At 33.4% G+C, this 19,834-nt stretch overlaps 3 protein-coding genes across 6 annotated transcripts; 2 read left to right on the top strand and 1 right to left on the bottom strand.

Moving 5' to 3' along the window:
- The first annotated feature begins 835 nt into the window (after positions 1–835).
- Positions 836–7,809, top strand: DGS1 (dgd1 suppressor 1). 3 transcript variants are annotated; one of them, XR_002444908.2, is made up of 14 exons: positions 836–1,282; positions 1,383–1,497; positions 2,266–2,469; positions 2,652–2,789; positions 2,933–3,094; positions 3,216–3,410; positions 3,540–3,640; positions 4,609–4,698; positions 5,402–5,474; positions 5,551–5,579; positions 5,678–5,801; positions 6,104–6,214; positions 6,504–7,383; positions 7,475–7,522. XR_002444908.2 is itself a non-coding variant. In XM_021423502.2 (14 exons), the coding sequence occupies exons 1-14, from the start codon at positions 1,053–1,055 to the stop codon at positions 7,593–7,595; spliced, it is 1,794 nt and encodes a 597-aa protein (XP_021279177.1). In that variant the 5' UTR covers positions 840–1,052; the 3' UTR covers positions 7,596–7,809. The 3 variants fall into 3 exon arrangements, 2 of the variants coding, with proteins under 2 accessions (XP_021279178.1, XP_021279177.1); XM_021423502.2 differs by having other exon boundaries at positions 840–1,282; positions 7,283–7,383; positions 7,475–7,809; XM_021423503.2 differs by lacking the exon at positions 6,504–7,383 and having other exon boundaries at positions 837–1,282; positions 7,475–7,809.
- Positions 7,810–7,956: 147 nt separating this feature from the next.
- On the top strand, positions 7,957–13,182 carry CPNIFS (chloroplastic NIFS-like cysteine desulfurase). Its single transcript, XM_021423504.2, has 10 exons — positions 7,957–8,576; positions 8,661–8,794; positions 9,587–9,746; positions 9,847–10,033; positions 11,036–11,181; positions 11,255–11,327; positions 11,459–11,522; positions 11,833–11,932; positions 12,327–12,485; positions 12,812–13,182. The coding sequence occupies exons 1-10, from the start codon at positions 8,379–8,381 to the stop codon at positions 12,980–12,982; spliced, it is 1,392 nt and encodes a 463-aa protein (XP_021279179.1). The 5' UTR covers positions 7,957–8,378; the 3' UTR covers positions 12,983–13,182.
- A 569-nt stretch (positions 13,183–13,751) lies between these two features.
- On the bottom strand, positions 13,752–14,528 carry LOC110412856 (Copper transport protein family). 2 transcript variants are annotated; one of them, XM_021423497.2, is made up of 3 exons: positions 14,377–14,528; positions 14,154–14,232; positions 13,752–14,053 (listed from the first exon to the last, which is right to left on the bottom strand). In XM_021423497.2, exons 1-3 carry the CDS (start codon positions 14,380–14,382, stop codon positions 13,911–13,913), a joined length of 228 nt encoding a protein of 75 aa, XP_021279172.1. In that variant the 5' UTR covers positions 14,383–14,528; the 3' UTR covers positions 13,752–13,910. The 2 variants fall into 2 exon arrangements, with proteins under 2 accessions (XP_021279172.1, XP_021279173.1); XM_021423498.1 differs by lacking the exon at positions 14,377–14,528 and having other exon boundaries at positions 14,154–14,238.
- Between the last annotated feature and the right edge of the window lie 5,306 nt (positions 14,529–19,834).

The following is a 19,834-nucleotide window of genomic DNA, read 5'->3' on the forward strand; positions in this document are numbered from 1 at the left end:
TAAATAAAAACAACAAGAAATAGTTTTGAGCAAGTTAGTTCAGTTAGGAAAAAACCTAATTAAAATTGAACTGAATTAATTTTAATAATCGAACTATTTAAAGAACAGAACTAATCGAGTCATAAAAATCAAACTTACTTTGGTTCAGTTCAATTATTCATTTCGGTTTGCATTTGCACACCCCTAACCCTCATACGAGTTGTCCTCTTGTATGCGGGTTGTTGATTCTTAGTGTCTATCTACTCGACCCTCATGCACACTGTTTCTTTGCGAACGGCCCATATCTGAGCAAGTCCTTCTAGCATAGCATGTGTGTGGTCCAATGGTGCATTGCCCTCTATCGTGTGACCCATTGGTACATGGTCTTTTTGTACATAACCCTCCCGTGCAAGGCATTTTAGTGTGTGCCGAGGATGTGCGGAGCTCTCTAGAATGCGGCCTGTATGCGAGTTGTGGCGCGATATCCTTTGGTGTACAGGTTGTGTTCGCACAACCTTTTAGTGTGAGGCCTCCTTTGGTGTGCGACATTTGCACAATTTCCATCTATGCAGTCCCCATGTGCATGCTTACCTTCAGTGCGGCACCCATGTGCGCGGCTTCTTTGTGTTCTGTGTGCGCTCGAGTCTGGTGCACCAAATGTGCTGTCCTACATTATTCTACATGATCCATTGTGTTTGCATCTTGCTCGTACGACTCAATGTTACTGACATATAGTATATTCGAAAATCCTGAATTAATGCTGATCACACGATTGTATCAATTCTCTTACAGCTATGTGGCACATCCTTATACAGCTAGCTCGATGGTCCAATCGAGCTGGATTGGTCACGGATTCATGGTCCATGACATTAGGCCCAGCAAAGTAGATGGAGAGCTGAAAGACCAAGCTTATGCAGGGAAGGGTGGTTCGGGAATTTCCCATACAAAATCGTAAGAAAAAAAGTGGGTTTCTCTCGTCGTCCGGAAAAGTGATCGACCGCGTTGAAAACAAACGTCCGGAATTAAGCTGAGAGGCAAAGCAGCTTCTGCAGTTTTTACAAGTTAGAAATAGTATGGAAGCTACGCCTGACGGAAATGAATCGTCGAGGGACGTTAAAACCCTATTCTCATTTTACTCCAACTATCTATGGAACCGACTCACCACTTTGTTTCCTTCTTCCCCTTTCAATTTTCTCGAGAAAATGTCAAATCTGTCTCGCCAAACGGCTCTCCCCATCTCAGCAAAACGCAGGACTGGTCTCCCTCTCCCATTGCCTTCCGACTCATTCAGCTCCACCACCCCGTACGGCCTCGACCTGTTCTTCATTTCTTTTTCAAAATTTATTGATTGAAAGTGAAAAGTGATGTGATATTTGAATTTATTGATTGATTTCTGCATGCAGGATGACGCCGGAGGCATCGAGAGTTTATGAAGTTCTAAATGATATAGTGGATCGCTCCATTTTGAATTTGCATAAAATTCAAAATAATTTGCAATTTTGGCAATCTAGAGCAGAGGTAAACTACCGTCATAAGCCTTAGTTTGGTTGTTAATTTGGTTAAGTTTGCTGCTTTTTCTTTTTTTCTAATTTGCTCAAATAGTAAAAAAATTCATAACTGACAAGAAATGATCAAATTTTTACTAATTGATTGCTGGGTTTGGTGTCACAAGTGTGTTACACTAATTCAGAGTATGTTACAATTGAAGATATATAAAGGTTTTTCTTTTTTGATATGTTTCTTGATACTTATCTAAATAATCAAATTCTTTATCTATGCCACCCACATGGTGCGTGTGCATAGGGCTAGTAACTAAAATGCAAACACCAATGATAACATGGTTAACTTTGTATTAAAATCAAATAATGTATTTTTTCTCTAAACTTGTAGTATCAATTTTTAATTCTTCAAATCACTTTTATCTGCATTTTTTTTGCTTCTGAAAGTGAAAAGCAATCAGCCGCGCCCCGCCCCCCTAAAAAAAAAATGGCACCTAGAATGGTTGTTATAAAGCAAAAACTAATGTATAAAGTAAAATGACAGTTGATTATAGATGGAAAAATGACTAAATTTAACATCAACGATAAGATAACTAGTCTATACAAAACTAAAATCATGCATTTTGTTATCCAAAAGATTATCTTTTTTATTTTTAATTCTACAAGAAAGTTGTTTGCTTTTGTGTTGGGAAGCAAAAAGCTAAAAGCAATGTAGTCAAGTGGTGTCTATGGCTATAATGTTGGTTATTGGCGTAAGTATTTATCCTAATTTTGTGATTATTTTCAGGGATCTAATGCTAGGAAAGTTTACTTCATGATTTTTGAGAGAGGGCCACAAGCATTTTTTAATGAAACAGTTCAACTCATGCGAGAAAGCGTTGCTGATGGTTCAGCAATGCAGCATTTTTCCCATTCTGCTTCTTCATACATTTCGGAAAGAATAGCTGTCTTATCTACCTTAAGGTGTTCAGTTGCTGTTTTTCTGGCTGAGGTTTGCTCCATCTTGTTCTTAGTTCTGTACTTTCATAATTTTACCATGATAAGGAAGCCTATCATCTTCAAATACTCCTTGCAATCTTATAATTTATTTTTCTTTTTCTGTTTCATTCAAATTTGCATAAACCACGGATAGACTTAACATATCATGGATTCATTTCTTGTTTGTCTGTCTAGTTTTATACGGAAGTTGACAAATGTGGAGAAGAGTTAGTGAAAGATCCAGCGAAGTCATTTCTCTCACTAATGGTTACTCTTAATGGTTTATTTTCAAAGTTGGAGGCATCAATTGGCCATCTACACGCCCTGCGTCAGGTAACCATATTGATATATATCTTTATATGATTGGATTTGCTTTTGCAACAGTTTCACTTTTATGGAGAGCATTTCACGACTTGCTGCTATGATTAGCTGGTTAAGAACTTTAGGATCCAATTTTCATGACAATAACTATGCAGAGTAATTCTTCTGTTGATGGAACCTATTCATTTCCCCTACTATTTGAGAAATTGCCAGAAATCAATCAGGAAGAGTCTCAATGGACAGATTGTGAAATTAGCGATGCTATCAACTTGATTTATAGGAATCTACAGGAACTGGACTCTTACTTAGCTCGTATGGTAAAGAATCCTCTTATCTTTAATCCTCTTTGTCACAAAAGCAGACAGTAATTTTATTAACTTGCATTTGATGATCAATTAATTTTGGGATCTGTTGCTTCTTTGCTTACCTTGCTCTTAGGTAGCTAAACACAAAAAGCCAGGGAAAGTAACTCGTTACTGGATCCGGTATACATGTGGTGCAGTTGGCCTTTCAATTTGTTCTTTCTGGCTCCTACGGCATAGTCGTCTGATGGGAAGTTCTGACATTGACAATTGGATTCATGAAGCAAGGGAATCAACAGTTAGCTTCTTTAATGACCATGTTGAGCAACCGGTACATTCCATTTTACTAATCTGATTGCTCAGTTGTTTTTGCATTTCTCTATATTCCAAGTCTCTTATTGACAATTTTTATGAATACGTGAGAATGGTTTCATTGATGTTAAAGACAATTTATCTTCAGCTTCTGTCAATTAGAGATGAACTTTTGGATACTTTCAAGAAGAGGCAGAAAGGTGTGATGGATATGGAGGAAGTGCAGTTGACTTCCAATTCTCTTCACAGGTTAATTTTTCTTCCTGCCAATCTGCATTCAAGAATATTGAATTAAAATTAGCAAGCAAGGGAAAGCGGTGGGGATGGGGGGGTGGTGTTTGAGGTTTAAGTGATAAAGAAGAGGTGCTTCCCTGTGTAGGTAAAGGCCCAACGCACCTACATATGTACAAAAACAATTGTACTTATTTTATCCTTTTCACACTGCTATAATCTTTGTTTGAGATATGAAAACAAAAGAACTTGGATTCTTCTATAGATGTAAGTTGCTTGATGTTTGTTCTATTTTGTTTTGTTGGTTTATTTGGCTTGAGGTTTCCTACTTCACTATTTCATCCCTTTCTGTATCTATGGTGATTGGATGTAATTAGGTTCTCGGCTAAAATACTAATAAGCCCTTGAACTCTTTCATTTTTTCTAAATAAGCTCCTATTCTTCTATTGTACGCGGATAGGCCCCTATTCTATGCTTTTCAACATGATAGCCCTTATGTTGATGGAAAGATATCTTGTATATCATGTGACTTTAATGATTATTAAGCCCATGGCCAGTTGTCATCTTCTGTGCACATGAATGCTGATGTAGCTTTTTTGACATGGTGAAATTGGTTGAGTGGGAGAATTTACCTTCGGAGACATGAATATTTGAGTAAGTGAATTTCACCACGCTGGAAAAGCCACCTTATCTACGACGTTCGAAGGATGCTGGCTAGCCATTAACCTAATGGTTGTTAAGATCACGTGTGTCAGATGACTTATTACCACCAAGATAAGGGCTTATTTGGGTAAAAATTAAAGAATAGGGGCTTATTTGGGTATCTTAAAAGGATAGGTGGTCTTCTGAGAAATTTGTGAATGTTCAGGGGCTTATTTAGTACTTTAGCTTAATGTTTTTTTATTCATTCTAAGGTAATTGCTATGTTCTTGGCTGCCATGATCAAGTGCTGTTTCTGAACATAACTGCGTTCATGTGGTTTGCAGAATGTTATTGGCCTTCAGTGAGCAGACAAAGGGTAAAAAATTACCAGAGAATGCATCAGATCAGGAAATGCTTGAGATAGTTATGGCAAGGTATGACTTTCTTTCTAATATTATGGTTAATGCAAATCATGTTAGAATTTGATAACTTATGACACACTTGTAGGACAGATCTGGCAAAATTTAACCATCACCCCTACATTTGTTAATAAGTTCATAGGAGTACCAAAATGGTAAGTGCTGAAACAATAGTGAAAAGAAAGAGATTATGTGTAAATAAGAGTTTCAGGATTGCTATGTTGGACTGATTTTTTACCTTTAAATAGTGTTTCTGCACACATGTAACTGTATGCATGCATATTCAAAGTCGTATATTTGCGTGCATGTGTCATAGAGACAAAGTTAGGCATATGATCATCTGAAGCAAGTAACAATATATAGGCACATGGCTATGTTCAGGAGAGTGCAAACGCTAGTGTACTTCGATAAATTTGAACTGACTATTTGTTTTGTATTTTATCTGTATGAATGCTCCAGGTGACAAAAATTGCTTAGACTGAAAAGATTAGTAGTAGTAAGTTTTTATAAATGCCAATATATCTGGAATATGTTGCATTCTCTGATAGTACTGGTTTTCCTGTTGATACCTTTAAAAAATTTTCAGAAGAAATATGTTCCTGTGATTGCTGTTCTGATATATTACTTTAACTGAACTATCATGGTATGGTGTATATCTCTTAGTTTGGCAAATTTCTTCTCCGAGAGAAAATCAAAATCATTGGAATTTCTAATGTAGATATGAAAAGGAACTTATGCATCCTATCCAGAATCTTCTCCATGGAGAGCTTGCTCACGCTCTTCTCATCCAGGTAATGCCCATGACTTTTACTATGTTGTTGCTGCCTGCAATGCTGGTTGCATAACCTTAAGTTCTTGCCATTGCAGGTTCAGAAGTTGAAACTGGATATTGAGATGTAAGTTTAACACCAGCTTTCTGCGTAGATGCGTAAATTTTGCTGATATTCTGGTGTATCTCAATGTTCTTACTTATTAAAGATGCTCATTTTATTAGGGCCATGCTTGAACTGGATCAGATTCTCAGAGCAAATGAAATCAACTTTGCGATCCTTGCTGCCTTGCCAGCATTCTTTCTATCTCTTGGTCTGATCGTAGCTGCGCGTGCATGGTTTAGACAGGTGAGAACATTCAAAGCTCTATAATGTATTATCTAATTAATTTCTTGAAGTCAATTGCATTTGTAGAGCAGTGGAGGAAGGAACTATGTGCTAGGTCTAGTTCATTAAACTGCTTAGATGGTTTTACATTTATCTTGCTACACTATGTATTCAACCTTTTACTTCCAACATGTGTAGATACCTTCTAAAGTCATTTACTACATTTGCTTAGGCCAGCAAACCATTCCTACTAATGATCAAGATTCTTATTTTCTTTGACTTGTTTTTCATGCTGTAAATTATCTGGCTTTTGTCATAATCAGGATACTAGAGCAGAAGGCAGGGGAAGAATTGCTCGGATCCAGAGGCGGCTGCTCATTGTGGAGGTTGAGAAAACAATTATGCAGTACCAAACTTATGTTGACCAAGGGCTGGTAAGAACCTTACTATTCAATAGCTTGGATGCTTCTTATTAAATTTCTCCTTTTCCCTTATCCACATGGGCTTCTCTTTTTATTACTCTATAGCTTATTGAAAAATCAAAGGGTTAATTTTTCTGTCTGGGAGTTGATAAGATTTTGATTCTGTGCAACCCATTTTCAAGATATAAGCATCTGAAGTTGTTTCTTCTAGTTGTTGGCTCATTATTGTCACTACTATTTGGGAGGAAGAAAGTCATAGGGAATCTTAATATCTTGTGCTTTATTTGCTTTCTCAATCAAGGGGAAAGGTTTAAGAGTTCAAGTTCTAACTAGCTTTGATGGCGAGGTAATAAGAAGGGCTTCACTGATGATGACATCACTTTGGTGATCATTCTTTATTTTTCTCATTTTGCCAACCCTAGAGATTGGTCAGAGATTGAGTTGATTTCTACAGTTCCACTTATTGTGGCCCCAAAGAGAGAACTGGAAGCGGCGTTCTACTTGCCATGTGCTCTGTTTTTGTATTTTTGTTATTGTTTCCTGAAAGCATCTTTACAGTCCATTCTCTTCCCGTCCATTCCTTTCTTGATATTCACTTGGTAACTGGTATGCTTTCATATGCTCATTGTTTATAAGCTAATCTACATATACTTTATGCATTTTTGTTTCCATGTGGATTCTGTTAGTGGCAAGAAAAAAAGTTAATTTTCCTTGCATCTTACACAAGACAAAATACGCCTATGCATGCATGTCCTCCTGTTGAGGCAGTGAGATATGGTTGTCGTATTTGGTACAAATAGAAAAAGTCATTGTAAGATTTCAGTGGTCCCACTTCTTGGAGCCTGATCTGTTGTCTTTGTATGGATCTTTGCATAATATTCAAAGTTCACTCAGGGTTAGAGGTATCGTTTGTGGGAAGAACCTATGTTTGGTTCAAAATCTTTGTCTCTTGATGGATTAGAATGCGCTTGTTGATTGAGTAAACCAAAATCCCATTTGCTTTGACTGATACTGCTACTGCACTTGACTATCTCCTTCCTACATAAAAAAAGGTAAAACATATCTAATGCTATTTCACAGGAAAATGATGCACAATGCATGTTTGGGATGTTGATATATTGTCTAGATTGCTTATACAGTGCCGTCAGAGGGCACGCAAAGACAACCGGTGAATGGCAATGGTGGGGGTTTATTCATGTGTTTCTGTTTCAGCTTTTTGATTGTAAGTTGATCTGCGAAGCAACTAACCAGTAACATAAATGTGATGAACAGTTTGAAACAGGATATAATTGATTTGGGAAAGCCTGGTCTTCAAACTGCATACAAGCTAATTGTGACAGCACGCATGGAACGGGTGTACGACTGTTTGCTTCCTTCACTTAAGCGCCAATAGTTCTTTATCTTTTCTCTTAAGCAAAAAAACATAGGAAATTCGTTCCCCTGCCAAGATTTGTGAGGGGCATAAAATAATTTTGATCCTAGGTTTAAGACAGCCAAGCCTTCCCATAATTTGTATTTCAGATTCCCCTGCTTACTGCTTCAAGTGAAATGGTGCCTGAATGAAACGTTGTGAATTTTGAATTGAATGATTTAGGAATCTTGCTGCTCATGGTCTTGCTTTTGCTTTGAGTTTGTTTTCATTTTCCTTTAAACCGAAAAAAATCTCCTTTTTGTATTTTTTTTTCTATAATTTAAGGAAAGAAGATTTGTTTTTTTTTTAAAAAAATAAATAAGTCAATGTTCGAATGTCTTTTTTGTGCATTTCAACGACCAAGTACTGCTCTTTTTCAAACTTATGATAGCTTTTATATTATTTGATTTTATGTCTTTAAAATTAAATTCAAATTCTGTTGTTCTTTTTCCAATAAAAAAATAGAAAAGAAGTCTTATCATACATCCTCGAATCTAGAAGAAAACCATGACAATTATAATAATTATCTTTTAATAAGTCTAATGAAGTTTTTAATGATTTTCCAAAATACATTAAATATTTGGGGCAAATAAATGTGGAAAAAATGAAAATAAAATGAAGTTTTGCAGTAGGCAACAAGGCCCGAAGAAAGCCCAGCTCGCTAATGGCGCCTCCTCTATCACCGTGGCTCCCCCTGTATAACAACAATACAAAGACGATGATAAGGCGTGAAGCAAATTTTCAAGTCTGCTGGAAAATCTTTTGATGAGAAAAATGATGGAAGGAGTAGTTGTAAAGCTCCCTTCTTTTCCTCTTTTAAACCCTACTATTCCTACTCTTTCTTCCTCATCTCTTCCTCTTCGGCTAGGCTTCCGCCGCTTCTCTGCTTCTCTTTCCGCCGTTAAAGAAGGCTCCGTTTCATTAGGCCACCATACCCGTCCCGACTTCCCCATCCTCCACCAGGTCCTTAAATTTCCCTTCTTTTCCTTCTTTTTTATTTTTTATTTTTTTTACTTCACTTTATTAGGTTTTTATTGAATTTGGCAGGAAGTAAATGGGTCTAAACTTGTGTACTTAGACAATGCGGCAACCTCTCAAAAACCCACGGCAGTGTTAAAAGCTTTGCAAAATTATTACGAAGCTTACAATTCAAATGTTCACAGAGGAATTCACTACTTGAGGTACTCCCTTGGTGATTTTGCTTAAAAATATTGGCTCGAAAACGTTAAATTTACAAAAAAAAGTGAGTTGCGTATGTTATCTCATTATTTCAATAGAAAGTTACTACAGTAAGATGCTATATCATGTCTATGAAGTAGTTGTTCATGAATTTTTCAAGTTAAGTTGAGTACTGTTTCATTTTTATTTTTGTTATCTTTCTTCTGTTTTCGAAAGGAAAATTTTCTTGAATAAGTAAAATTAAAGATTTATTTTTGTGATAATATATAAAATGCATGATTTTACTATTGTAGAGAACAAGTATCGTTGAATGTATGCCTCATTTTACGTTTTAATCAAATATTATTGCTTTATGGTCATATTATATCGAAGAAAAAATATATAGCCATATTTATAATACAAATATAAAAGCTTTTTAAGATGTTTTTCTACATATTACTAATTGCAATTTATTTATATTGATGGCTCATTTTAGGTTTTTATTTAATTTAAGTTGGGTCAAAAAGAAAATTACTGAAAAATTTTATTATTAAATAGCTATATGAAGTTAAATTGACCCCACTTAACTATATGTGGCTATGCCCCTGAAAATGCATGATATTTTACTTTTATATGGAATAATTATGTTAAAACTGGTATTGCATTTTAGTTTCTAGCATTTGCTTTTGCTTTTAAATAAGTATCTTTCTAGAAAAGTGAAATCAAATAGCAAAGAGTAGGTAGCAAAAGCAACAATCAAAGGAAATTATCTTAACCCTTTGTTTTCATTTGTGTTATTTTGGTTATTCATATAGTGCTAAAGCTACGGATGAGTATGAGTTGGCGCGAAAGAAAGTGGCAGCTTTTATTAATGCATCGGATTCGAGTGAGATTGTTTTCACAAGAAATGCTACTGAAGCTATCAATTTAGTGGCTTACTCTTGGGGTTTATCAAATTTAAAGCCTGGGGACGAGGTTGTGTTATTTGAATTTTGTTGTTTGTGTTTTTTATCCGTAGGGTGGTTGTTATTTTGATTTGAATTGTAATGGTATGAGAATATTTTTGTTCTTGTAGATTGTTCTTACGATTGCTGAACATCATAGTGCAATTGTTCCATGGCAAATTGTGGCTCAAAAGACAGGTGCGGTTTTGAAGTTTGTGAGTTTGGATGAGAACGAAATTCCAAATGTAGTAAAGCTGAGAGAGATGATTTCTACAAGGACGGAACTTGTAGTTGTTCATCATGTTTCTAACGTGCTTGGTAGGTATTTTTGGCATAATACTTTAAAAAGTCTCTGAATTATTCAAGAAAATTCAAGTAAGTTTTTATTCTTTTATTGCTTTCAATTAAACCCTTGTACTTTTATTTTTGACTAAATAAGTCTTTATGATTAACTTTTAACTAATTATCATTAGTCAAACTGACATATGTAATTTTTATGTCCTTGTGACATTGATGTGGCATTGACATAGAGGTTGAAATTACCATGTGACCACATTATCATGCCACACTAACATGTCATGTTACCATTTTTTATGACATGTCATCATGCCATGTCAATATCACATGATATAAAAAATGACAAAGGTCATTTTGACTAACAATAGTTAGTCAACTGTTAGTTATATGTGTTTATTTGGCTTAAAATAAAAATATGAGGGTTTGATTAAACACAATAAAAAAATGCAGATTTATTTGAATTATTCCTAATAGTTTAGGATTTTTTTAAGTATTATTTTTTTTTCCATTGACTGTTTGTGTTTTCTTATAGGTGCTTTTGTTGGCATTTGATATTGATTAAGAAAATGTTTTAGTGGCTTGATTTTACATTTATTGAGAATGTAGGCTATAATACTTCTGTTATTTGCTTTCCAAAAAAAAAAAATACTGCTGTTATTTAAAGGTATTCCTATTGTCCATCCAAATCCACCCAGTTTTTGTTAGCAATATCCCTGGATAACCAAGAGGTAAAGTTGGCTGCACTGATTGCCATCAGTTGCTGACATCTGCCCAATACCCCAACCCAGCCCAAAAAAATAAGGAAGAAGAAAACCCGACTGATAGGATAAAGAGGAAAGAACAAGGTTATTATGGGAGGCTAGTGGTCATGGAATTCTTAGATTAATTTCTCTTCATCTGATTGCATCATATTCTACTAAAGTTATTGATTTCTAATCTCCTTTTTTCTCCCCAAAATTTATCTAATTATGCTAATATTTGATGGCATGGTCATATTTATTGCCAAAACTCTTTTACCTGTAGGTTCTGTACTTCCAATTGAAGAAATTGCGCACTGGGTTCATGAGGTTGGGGCAAAAGTGCTTGTAGATGCTTGTCAAAGTGTTCCCCATATGGATGTTGATGTCCAAGGTCTTGATGCTGACTTTCTTGTTGCTTCTTCTCACAAGGTTAGTTCGTTATCTTATGCATGATTAAGCCATATGGGCAAGTATATGAAGTTAAGGAATAAACATGCCTCAGATGTGTGGGCCTACAGGCATTGGATTCTTATTTGGTAAGAGTAACCTCTTGTCAGCCATGCCTCCATTCTTAGGTATGCCATTACTTACATTTTTCTTTTTCAAAGTTCAATTGTTATTTGCAGGACTTCTGTAAATCAGTATCTGTGGGAATAGAGGCATGGATGTTTAAAGCTGATCCTGGTAAATGTTTTCCTCCTTTTAGGTGGTGGAGAAATGATCTCTGATGTATTTTTGGATCATTCCACATATGCAGAACCCCCTTCCAGGTTAGTGAACTTATTTCATCTTCAGTATCATTTAGTAAGTAAGTTTGAGGATGGGAGGGACTTTAGCAGCTTTGTACATTGTTTGAGTTGTGTATTCATGATTAAGGTCGTTTTTTGATAGGAGACATTTAGTCCTGAACCCTAAGTCTAATAGCAATTAAGTTATTATTGGCTATTTAGCTGTCTGCTGAAAGGAATTCCTTCTCATTTGATTTACAGGCACGTGCCATTCAAGTAGTTTTTGGTCTAAATATTCAGTATTTTATTTCTTATCATGACTTATTTTGTTCTTGCTCTTTAACTGGATTAGATTTGAGGCTGGAACACCTGCAATTGGGGAAGCAATTGGATTAGGGGCAGCAATTGATTACTTGTCTGGGATCGGCATGCAGAAAATTCATGACTATGAGGTGCGATGCATTTTTCTGCTTTTTTCCTCGGGATCCTGATTTAATGCTTGATGGACAGATAAATGACACACATATTTGTTGGCTTTAAAAATTAAAAGAAATACAGTCCAAATCAGTTGGTTATGAATAATTAAGGAAGCAGTCATTATTTTATGCTATGGTTTTTCATCTTTCCTTAGATCTTTGTTGACTAATTTTATGTTTCTGGAATGAATTAAATTATGTCTCCCATAAAAATGCTTCTTCTTTCTTCATAATGATAATCATATGATTGGACTTTAACTTGTTCTCTTTTTTAGTCATTTTCTAGGAGGGCTAGATGGATTTAGAAGTCACTTTCTGATAAGCTGGGAATGTTTTTATTCTGACAACACTGGCCATTTTTGTTTTATAGATGGAGCTGGCTAATTATTTATATGACAAACTATGTTCTGTTCCGAATATTCGGATCTATGGCCCAAAGCCTGCAGAAACTGTTTATCGTGCTGCTCTCTGTTCTTTTAACGTCGAGAATATTCATCCCACAGATCTTGCAACTTTTCTGGATCAACAGGTAGCATAACAAATTAGGAATAGCACTTTAATACTGTTGTTTAGGTTTTTGCTATCTTTTATTTTATTCAATAAATATTATGAAGCTTGGTTTGGCATTGTGGTTAGTCTTGAAAACTGTGTTTGAAACATTGTGGTCTGGAAAACCACTTAATTTCTCGAACTTCAGTTTTGTTTTAAAAGTCTAAATTTGCTTGGCATTTCATTTGTAGTTCCAGCCAACCTGTGGCGATTTAAATGCAATGCAAGACAATCTGTAGTTTATGCACAATATATTTGAAGGATTTTTGTTTTTTCTGAATGGCAACTAATTTTATTTAATCTCAGCATGGAGTGGCTATCAGATCAGGCCACCATTGTGCCCAACCTCTCCATCGCTATCTGGGAGTGAATGCAAGTGCACGTGCCAGCCTTCACTTCTACAACACTGAAGAAGATGTCGATGACTTTATCAGGGCACTCAATGACACAGTCAGCTTCTTCAATTCTTTCAAGTAGTACTGTTGATTAAATAGTGTTCCAATTAAGATTGTGTGAACCAACCCTGTATACTATTTTAAAGTTTATGAATAATAACTTTTTCATTTTTTACACTCATATCTTGTATAAGTGTTTGGTCTCTTTTGTGATTGACAAAGATTATGTAACAAGTCGACACATCCCGAAAATCAATACTAGAAATTCACTGCATTTTGCATGCACAAGGGTGGAGTTCTTATCCCCTTTTTCAGTCTTACTGATATATGTATGAACTGGTTAATGTCTCTTGTTTTTCCAAGTGTTTGGTTTGTGGGATTATATAGACAAATCAGGAAAAGTTTAAGATATGCTGCTCTTGAATTGTGTTAGGTCTCTGCTTTGTGGTAGAGGAAAATATTCAAACCAGTAAATATGAGAAAGATGCTTTTCAGTTTTCCCCTCCGCTGTATTATTGTACGGTTACACTTTCACAGCTAGCGGCCCCAAGACCCAAGTTAAAAAAACGCGTTACCATCTTTGGGTTGAGTCAAGCAATGAGATGATTAAAGCTGACTTGGACACCGGGCATTGCCCTCATTTCCTCTATTGACTGATGACCAAGACATAAGCTTTGCTGTATTGTCACCCCAGAAAACAGTTATCCGCAAAGAGCACTGGTGATGGTAATTGGCTGTAATTGATCTCAAGTAATTATCACAAGTCGAAACGATGAAAAGAATAAGGAAATTTAAGGGAATATATCTCCCAACAAACCAGAATTAGAAGGTTCAAATTCTAGCAAATCTGATCTTATACAAAGGAAATTTCGAGTGCCTAACAGAAAATCGTGAAATTTATCATCACAAGAAGAAGAAAGTTTTCTATTCTATAATTATCAGTGTTGTCCCTCTGGCATATATTGAGATTCTTGTGGAAGTAACTCCCAAACCAATCAAATGGATGTCCATTACTTCTGCTCTACCAGACTGATGATTTGGGCGTGTCCAACCTTCTTCCTTAACTCTGTAGTCAACTTGATAGCATCAACACCATCTCCAATCACCACAACTTTGTTTTTCTCTTGTCCTTCCAATCCAACATAGCTGACGCCTGTTTTTCCAGTTATTTAATCATCTCAGCTCTCGAGTTTTAACGCCAAAAACAAAATAAATTAAAGAAAACAAGACAACGGAATGACTCAGTTACGTACCGTCTTGTTTTGCAGCCACCTTGAGGGACTCCTTCCGGCATTTTTGGCACTTCATAACCACCTCCAACACCACCTTTTGCTGCATAGTCATCGTGCATCATGCATCATGCATCATGCACAACAAACACAGATCAGTACCAATATAAATCAGTAAACCCAAAGCTAGAGTTTATAAATATTAGGAGTAAATAACAGTATTTTCTGCATGAAACCAAAATATTACCTTCATTGTGTCTCTTCCTTGCCGACTCCTAAGAAGTAAGTATAAGCAGATACTACATGCAAGAATCTCTTATTATAGTGATTGGGAAAGCCAGCAGACGTAGTACCCAAGTTTCCTCTCACTGTTTGTTGTCCAATTTTTGCTGATTCCACGAAAGGAAGTCATGTGGGTTTCTGTACTTGTTCCGATTTCCCAACACCATCTATTACATGTTTTTACCAATTCAATTAAGACCGCGTACCCATCTCCTTCGTGTTCACAACCATATAGTCTATAGTATATAATATAACTATAGAGTCAGTTAATTTCAAGAAAATTTATTTCATCATAAGGGGTTAATAGATAGCAAAGTTACATCTCTGTCTCCATGGAAAAAGCATTTACGCTTGTTTGGTTTCAAGAAAAATTATAAGAAGAGGAATATCGAATTTCATTTTCTTTTTTGTCTTATTTTCTTTGAATCAAACGTGACCTTTAATTAAATAGAATTTTTCGTTAAAAAAATTATGCTAATATAAATAGCAGCACTATGATATATTTTTTTTATAGAGGTAGGCTCAACACCTGCAACGGTTTTGATCAAATATATTCAAAGATTAAAGGCTAACAGGCTTCTCATGTGTTGGTCACCTAACATTCCTAAAAAGGCTTGAGCATTTTGTATAAAATTAAATGCATATATATACATATATATATATATATTTTTTCTATTAAAAAATTAAATTTGAATATTTTATTTTATTTTTTTTTAAAAAAAAGATTGTATCTTTTGAATTACACATTACTTTATTTCTATTGCTTTTGAAGTTGAAAATAAAGTAATCTTATATAATTCGTCTTCACTGATTTTAAACAATTCACCCAAGTGTTTAGGCCTCTTATTTCATATTGAATTCTCATTCAATTTAAGATTTTTACCTTTTTCCTCACCAATTTAAGAAACATTTACTCCCCTGATTAATGGCCCCCAAACCCTATTTTCACAAATGCTAATCACTTTTCCTGATGTCAAATTGCGCTATTTACTAAAAGCTTGTTACCAATTTTTTTTTTTAAAGGGAATGAATGAATATAGAAAATCACCAATGGATAAACAAAGTCAACCAGTCTTTCTAAGTTATAAAAATTAAAAACATAATTTATAATTTATTGTGCAGTAAATATAAGTAAATTGTTAAAAGAAAAAAATGTGAAATTTGTTTTAGTATTATAGTTAAAACTTACAAAAAGAATTTATTTATATAAATCAAAGAGAAAATACCAAACTGAATGAATGAAAGGGTGTTTTAGTTACTAAAATAATTTAGACAAAAAAAAAGATGTAATAAACTTTTATTGAACTAAATAAATTAACATGGTTTACTGCTTGTTAACATTGGCCTTGCATTAATGCACCTCTTAAGCATTTCGTTGGACTAATAAAGTGAACACAACAAAAATGCCGTCAAGGAAGACAATGACACTTTTGATATGAATTAAAAAAAAAATAAAAAAATAAAATAGAATAGAAGTCTTCGTCAACTCTAAGTCTCCTTAGAAAATTGAAACTTAGGAATGAAGTGCGAAAGAGCAGTTGGTACCCATATTTTCGTAATAATTAAAGAGTGACTTTGACACTCACATGACCTAATTAACTTGAAAATGCATTTTGGGTGTCTGATTTAATGGACTATATGTATATTATATATATTATGTGTATGAAAATTTTAAATTGAATATAAAAATCTCAGATATCACTTGAAAAAACTATTAAACCCAACATAAAAATAATAAAGTAAGATTTAAAAAACTATTAACCTAATATTAAAAAAAATCAAATGTTAAAAAAATGATAACTAATATGATATGCGACTCAAACTTTAAATATTAGAGGTGCAATAAAATTATTAAAATAATTTCAACAGAACAATGTTCGTCTACATCAATTAACATGTAAAACTTTAAATATTATCAATTGTCATTTTTTTTTTGAAAAATGGTTTTATTTGTCTTCAATCTGAAAATATCATTTCAAATCTCTCGTCTCATTGACTGAAGATTCTATGAAATTGTCATCAATTGTCAATTAATAACATTGGAAGTATCGGATGGATAAATGAATTTTGAATGATATGTGACTCAAATTTTAAAAACTATAGATATAATTTACAAAAAAATTAAAAAAAATAAATTACGTTGAAAATAAAGATAAAAAAGCAACTTATGGATACAGAAAATGGTCAGCGTTGCACAATTTGGTTCGTAAAATATCCTTCTTTCTTTTTTTTTCTTCCACCCTCGATCCATTCTTGCAATTTCATGAAACTTTTGCACTTATTTGCAGATTTGTTTTGTTGAGTTGGACTCCTAATTAAAGGCCACAACTTGTTTGTTTGTTGATTGTAGGAGAGTTTCTCTAATAAATATTTATCTATAAGTGTGAATAGACCTCAGTATTACGTGATCTAGGTGGTGTAAAGGGGATGATATTTTGTATAGAAGGGTTGGGACGTCTACTGGTGCTTTTGTTTACAAGTTTCTGAGCAGAGGGTTTAGACTGCTTTTCCTACCAACCCTGACCAAGGTTGGATTTACCTTAGAGGGAGTGGTGTTATTTTCTAAATTTGTTTACTTATTATATTATTAATTTAAAGTTTTATATAGTTAATATACTAATGAATCCACTAATTTTTTTTTGTAATTTTGTAAAGATTAGGGTCAAAGATTCAAAGAAAAAATAGATTTATCAAAAAATAATTTATATATTAATATTTAAATTCTATATGAAAAGATAAAAAAAAATTATTTCTATAACTTTCTACTTAAAAATTCAAGTTTCACTCTTCTCGATCCTTATTTTGTTTTTCACTCTCTTAAAACAATTTATCTAAATTTCAACTCAAATTGAGTCCTTAAATACATCATTTCGAAATATTTTTTTAATTAATTTAATAGTTTGAGTTCATAATTATAATTTAGCTAATAGACAATAGTTTTGCATATAAAATAATATCTTAAAATTATGAGTTTTTTTTAAAATTTATTTTGTAGATATAATCTTTGATTATTTGATTTTTATATTTAATTTTATGTAATTTATGGATATTTATACTTAGTTTTGATTACTGAATAAAAATTTATCGAATTGTTAATTGTTGAACTTGATAATTTGTTATGCAAGATTATGTTTAATTTAATTTTAATAATTTAGTTTATATTAATAAGAAATGAATAATAAATTTTTAATATATTTTTAGATACAATTTCTTAAAAAGATATTTTAAAATATAAGAAATTATCTTATTAAGTCTTGATCAACAATAACATAATTCTATTAATGATGATATTCAATAATCTTTTAAGCAAAATCATATCAAATTTGATTAATTGGTAAATCTTGTATTAAGGGAAATTTTTTTTTAATTATTATTTATTATTTTAATTATAATAGTATTAAAAAAATTTTGAATTCGCCCTGCTTGACCCGTGAAGAATGTGTAGGGATAAAACTCAACTTTCAGAAAAAAAGTGTGAATAGACAGCCCGCAGCATTTATGTACTTGGCCCCTCGGTTGCTTGAAGATGCGTGTGCGACACGATATGATAAAGGGCCCTAGAAGAGGAATCAATGAAAAAGCCAGGGTAAGCTTCAATGTCCGCCCAAGCGAGTATCCGCAGCACTCGATGGCTTGAGGAGCAGCCCGCCAAAGGAAAACGTGGAGACGGTAAACTCACCAGTCTGTCCGTCAGGCACACCGTGAGTACCTTACTCACCTTTCTTGATTATTTTTCGCTCTGCTAGAGGGGAAATAGGCTTGACTTAGGAATCTTGGGAGTTCGGACACGTGAGGGATGCCTAAAGCTGCATGAGATTGAGGTTAAAGTCTCGACACGTCACACTTTATAGCCGTTTTAACATTGTTTAGTTATGGGATCCATTAATTAATTTGGACCTTAATTGCTAATCTAGCCATATATAGGCCATGTTCAATCTTTGGCCCCCTTTTTTTTTTTCTGTTTTTCTTTTGGACGATTTTTTTTTCTCCCTACATTGTTAAAAAATGTTCAAATAGAAAACAAAGAATAAAAAAAACATGGCTTGGTGGTTTTTCAATGCGATTAGGGGCATGTACAACATACAGTGCTGAGTTTTGGGGAATATATAAAGATTTACTACTTGCATGGGAGCTGGGTTTTAGAAAAATCATTATACAAGTAGACAGTTTGTTAGTAGTTCAAACGATTATTTCTTTCGGTTCACACCCATGTCGAAATTTTAATCTGATCAATGTAATACATAACTTAATGGAATGAGAATTGGAAGTCATCACAAAGCATATCTATAGAGAAGGAAATCCTTGATTAATTTTTTAACGAATTTAGATTTTGTGATCACAAGCATTTATTTTGTTTTTTATTCTCCTCCTTCAGGAGCAAGCAATTTTATGATGTATGACATGTTGGAGATTTATCTCTTTCGGTTAATAAGAGAATAAAGAGTTTATTTAAAAAAAAATTAAGGAAACAAGAAAATATTAAATGTTAAATTCACTATAGCTCACTTAGGCTCTATTTGGTCGATTTTTTTTTTGCAAAATAAATTGATTACAAAACAAAAATTAAAAAATAAATCAAAGTTAAATATCAATCAAAGGAAATATAAATTTGTATCAAAATTTTGAATTATAATTTATGCCAATCAGGTCATTGCATTAAGTTTTTTTGTATTCTAAATATTGTCTTAATTTCAAACAAAATAATTGATAATGAAAAGATAAAGTAAAAGTTGAACAATTACCGCCACGCCTAAAGAAAATCAACATAAATTGTAAGATAATATATTTAAACGTCATGTTAAAAAATGTAATTGGTATACGAATGTTGAAAATATCCTTATTACATATTATGTTGAAGATTTAGTTGTTACACGTTATGTTGAAAATTTAATTATTACATGTTATGTTGAAAAATGTAATTGTTACACGTTATATTGAAAATTCAATTGTTTCCCGTTATATTGAAAAAATTAATTATTACATACTATGATGAAAAATTATTATACGATACGTCATACTTTGAAACATTTTAACCTGACAGAAAAAATTTTCTAAAAAAACTATCCTTTCATGTCTTAATCTTTGATATCTTGCATTTCCAAATTAGTGTTCACGCCATGTGCCTGTCCTACATGTATTAGACACTTCACATTTTAACCCTCAGTTAAAGAAATAAAAAACATTTAATCATAAATTAACCAAAACTTAAAAAAGTTTGACTCCAAATTAAATATTTATTTATTTATTTATTTATTTTTGTGTTGGAAGGGACCCATTTGTTGTTATTGATTTGATTTTCAATTTGCGGAGTAGAGCAATACATCCTATTACAGCGGATCTAATTGATTGCAATATAAAGGTTCAATATAATTCATTATGAAATGAATTTTGATCTCCACCCCCTACCTGCTTCTATGAAGGAA

This window comes from Theobroma umbraticum, unplaced genomic scaffold, assembly GCF_002168275.2.
Source record: "Theobroma umbraticum cultivar Fairchild unplaced genomic scaffold, ASM216827v3 scaffold_95.0, whole genome shotgun sequence".
Lineage (NCBI taxonomy): Eukaryota > Viridiplantae > Streptophyta > Magnoliopsida > Malvales > Malvaceae > Theobroma > Theobroma umbraticum.

Coding starts and splice junctions, on each gene's coding strand:
- DGS1 (XM_021423502.2), top strand. CDS start 1,053: ATGGAAGCTACGCCTGACGGAAATGAATCGTCGAGGGACGTTAAAACC. Junction 5,802..6,103: donor CGCGTGCATGGTTTAGACAG/GTGAGAACATTC, acceptor TGTCATAATCAG/GATACTAGAGCAGAAGGCAG. Junction 6,215..7,282: donor CTTATGTTGACCAAGGGCTG/GTAAGAACCTTA, acceptor GCTATTTCACAG/GAAAATGATGCACAATGCAT.
- LOC110412856 (XM_021423497.2), bottom strand. Junction 14,054..14,153: donor GGTGGCTGCAAAACAAGACG/GTACGTAACTGA, acceptor CTGGAAAAACAG/GCGTCAGCTATGTTGGATTG.
- CPNIFS (XM_021423504.2), top strand. CDS start 8,379: ATGAGAAAAATGATGGAAGGAGTAGTTGTAAAGCTCCCTTCTTTTCCT. Junction 10,034..11,035: donor TCATGTTTCTAACGTGCTTG/GTAGGTATTTTT, acceptor TTTTACCTGTAG/GTTCTGTACTTCCAATTGAA. Junction 12,486..12,811: donor CAACTTTTCTGGATCAACAG/GTAGCATAACAA, acceptor ATTTAATCTCAG/CATGGAGTGGCTATCAGATC.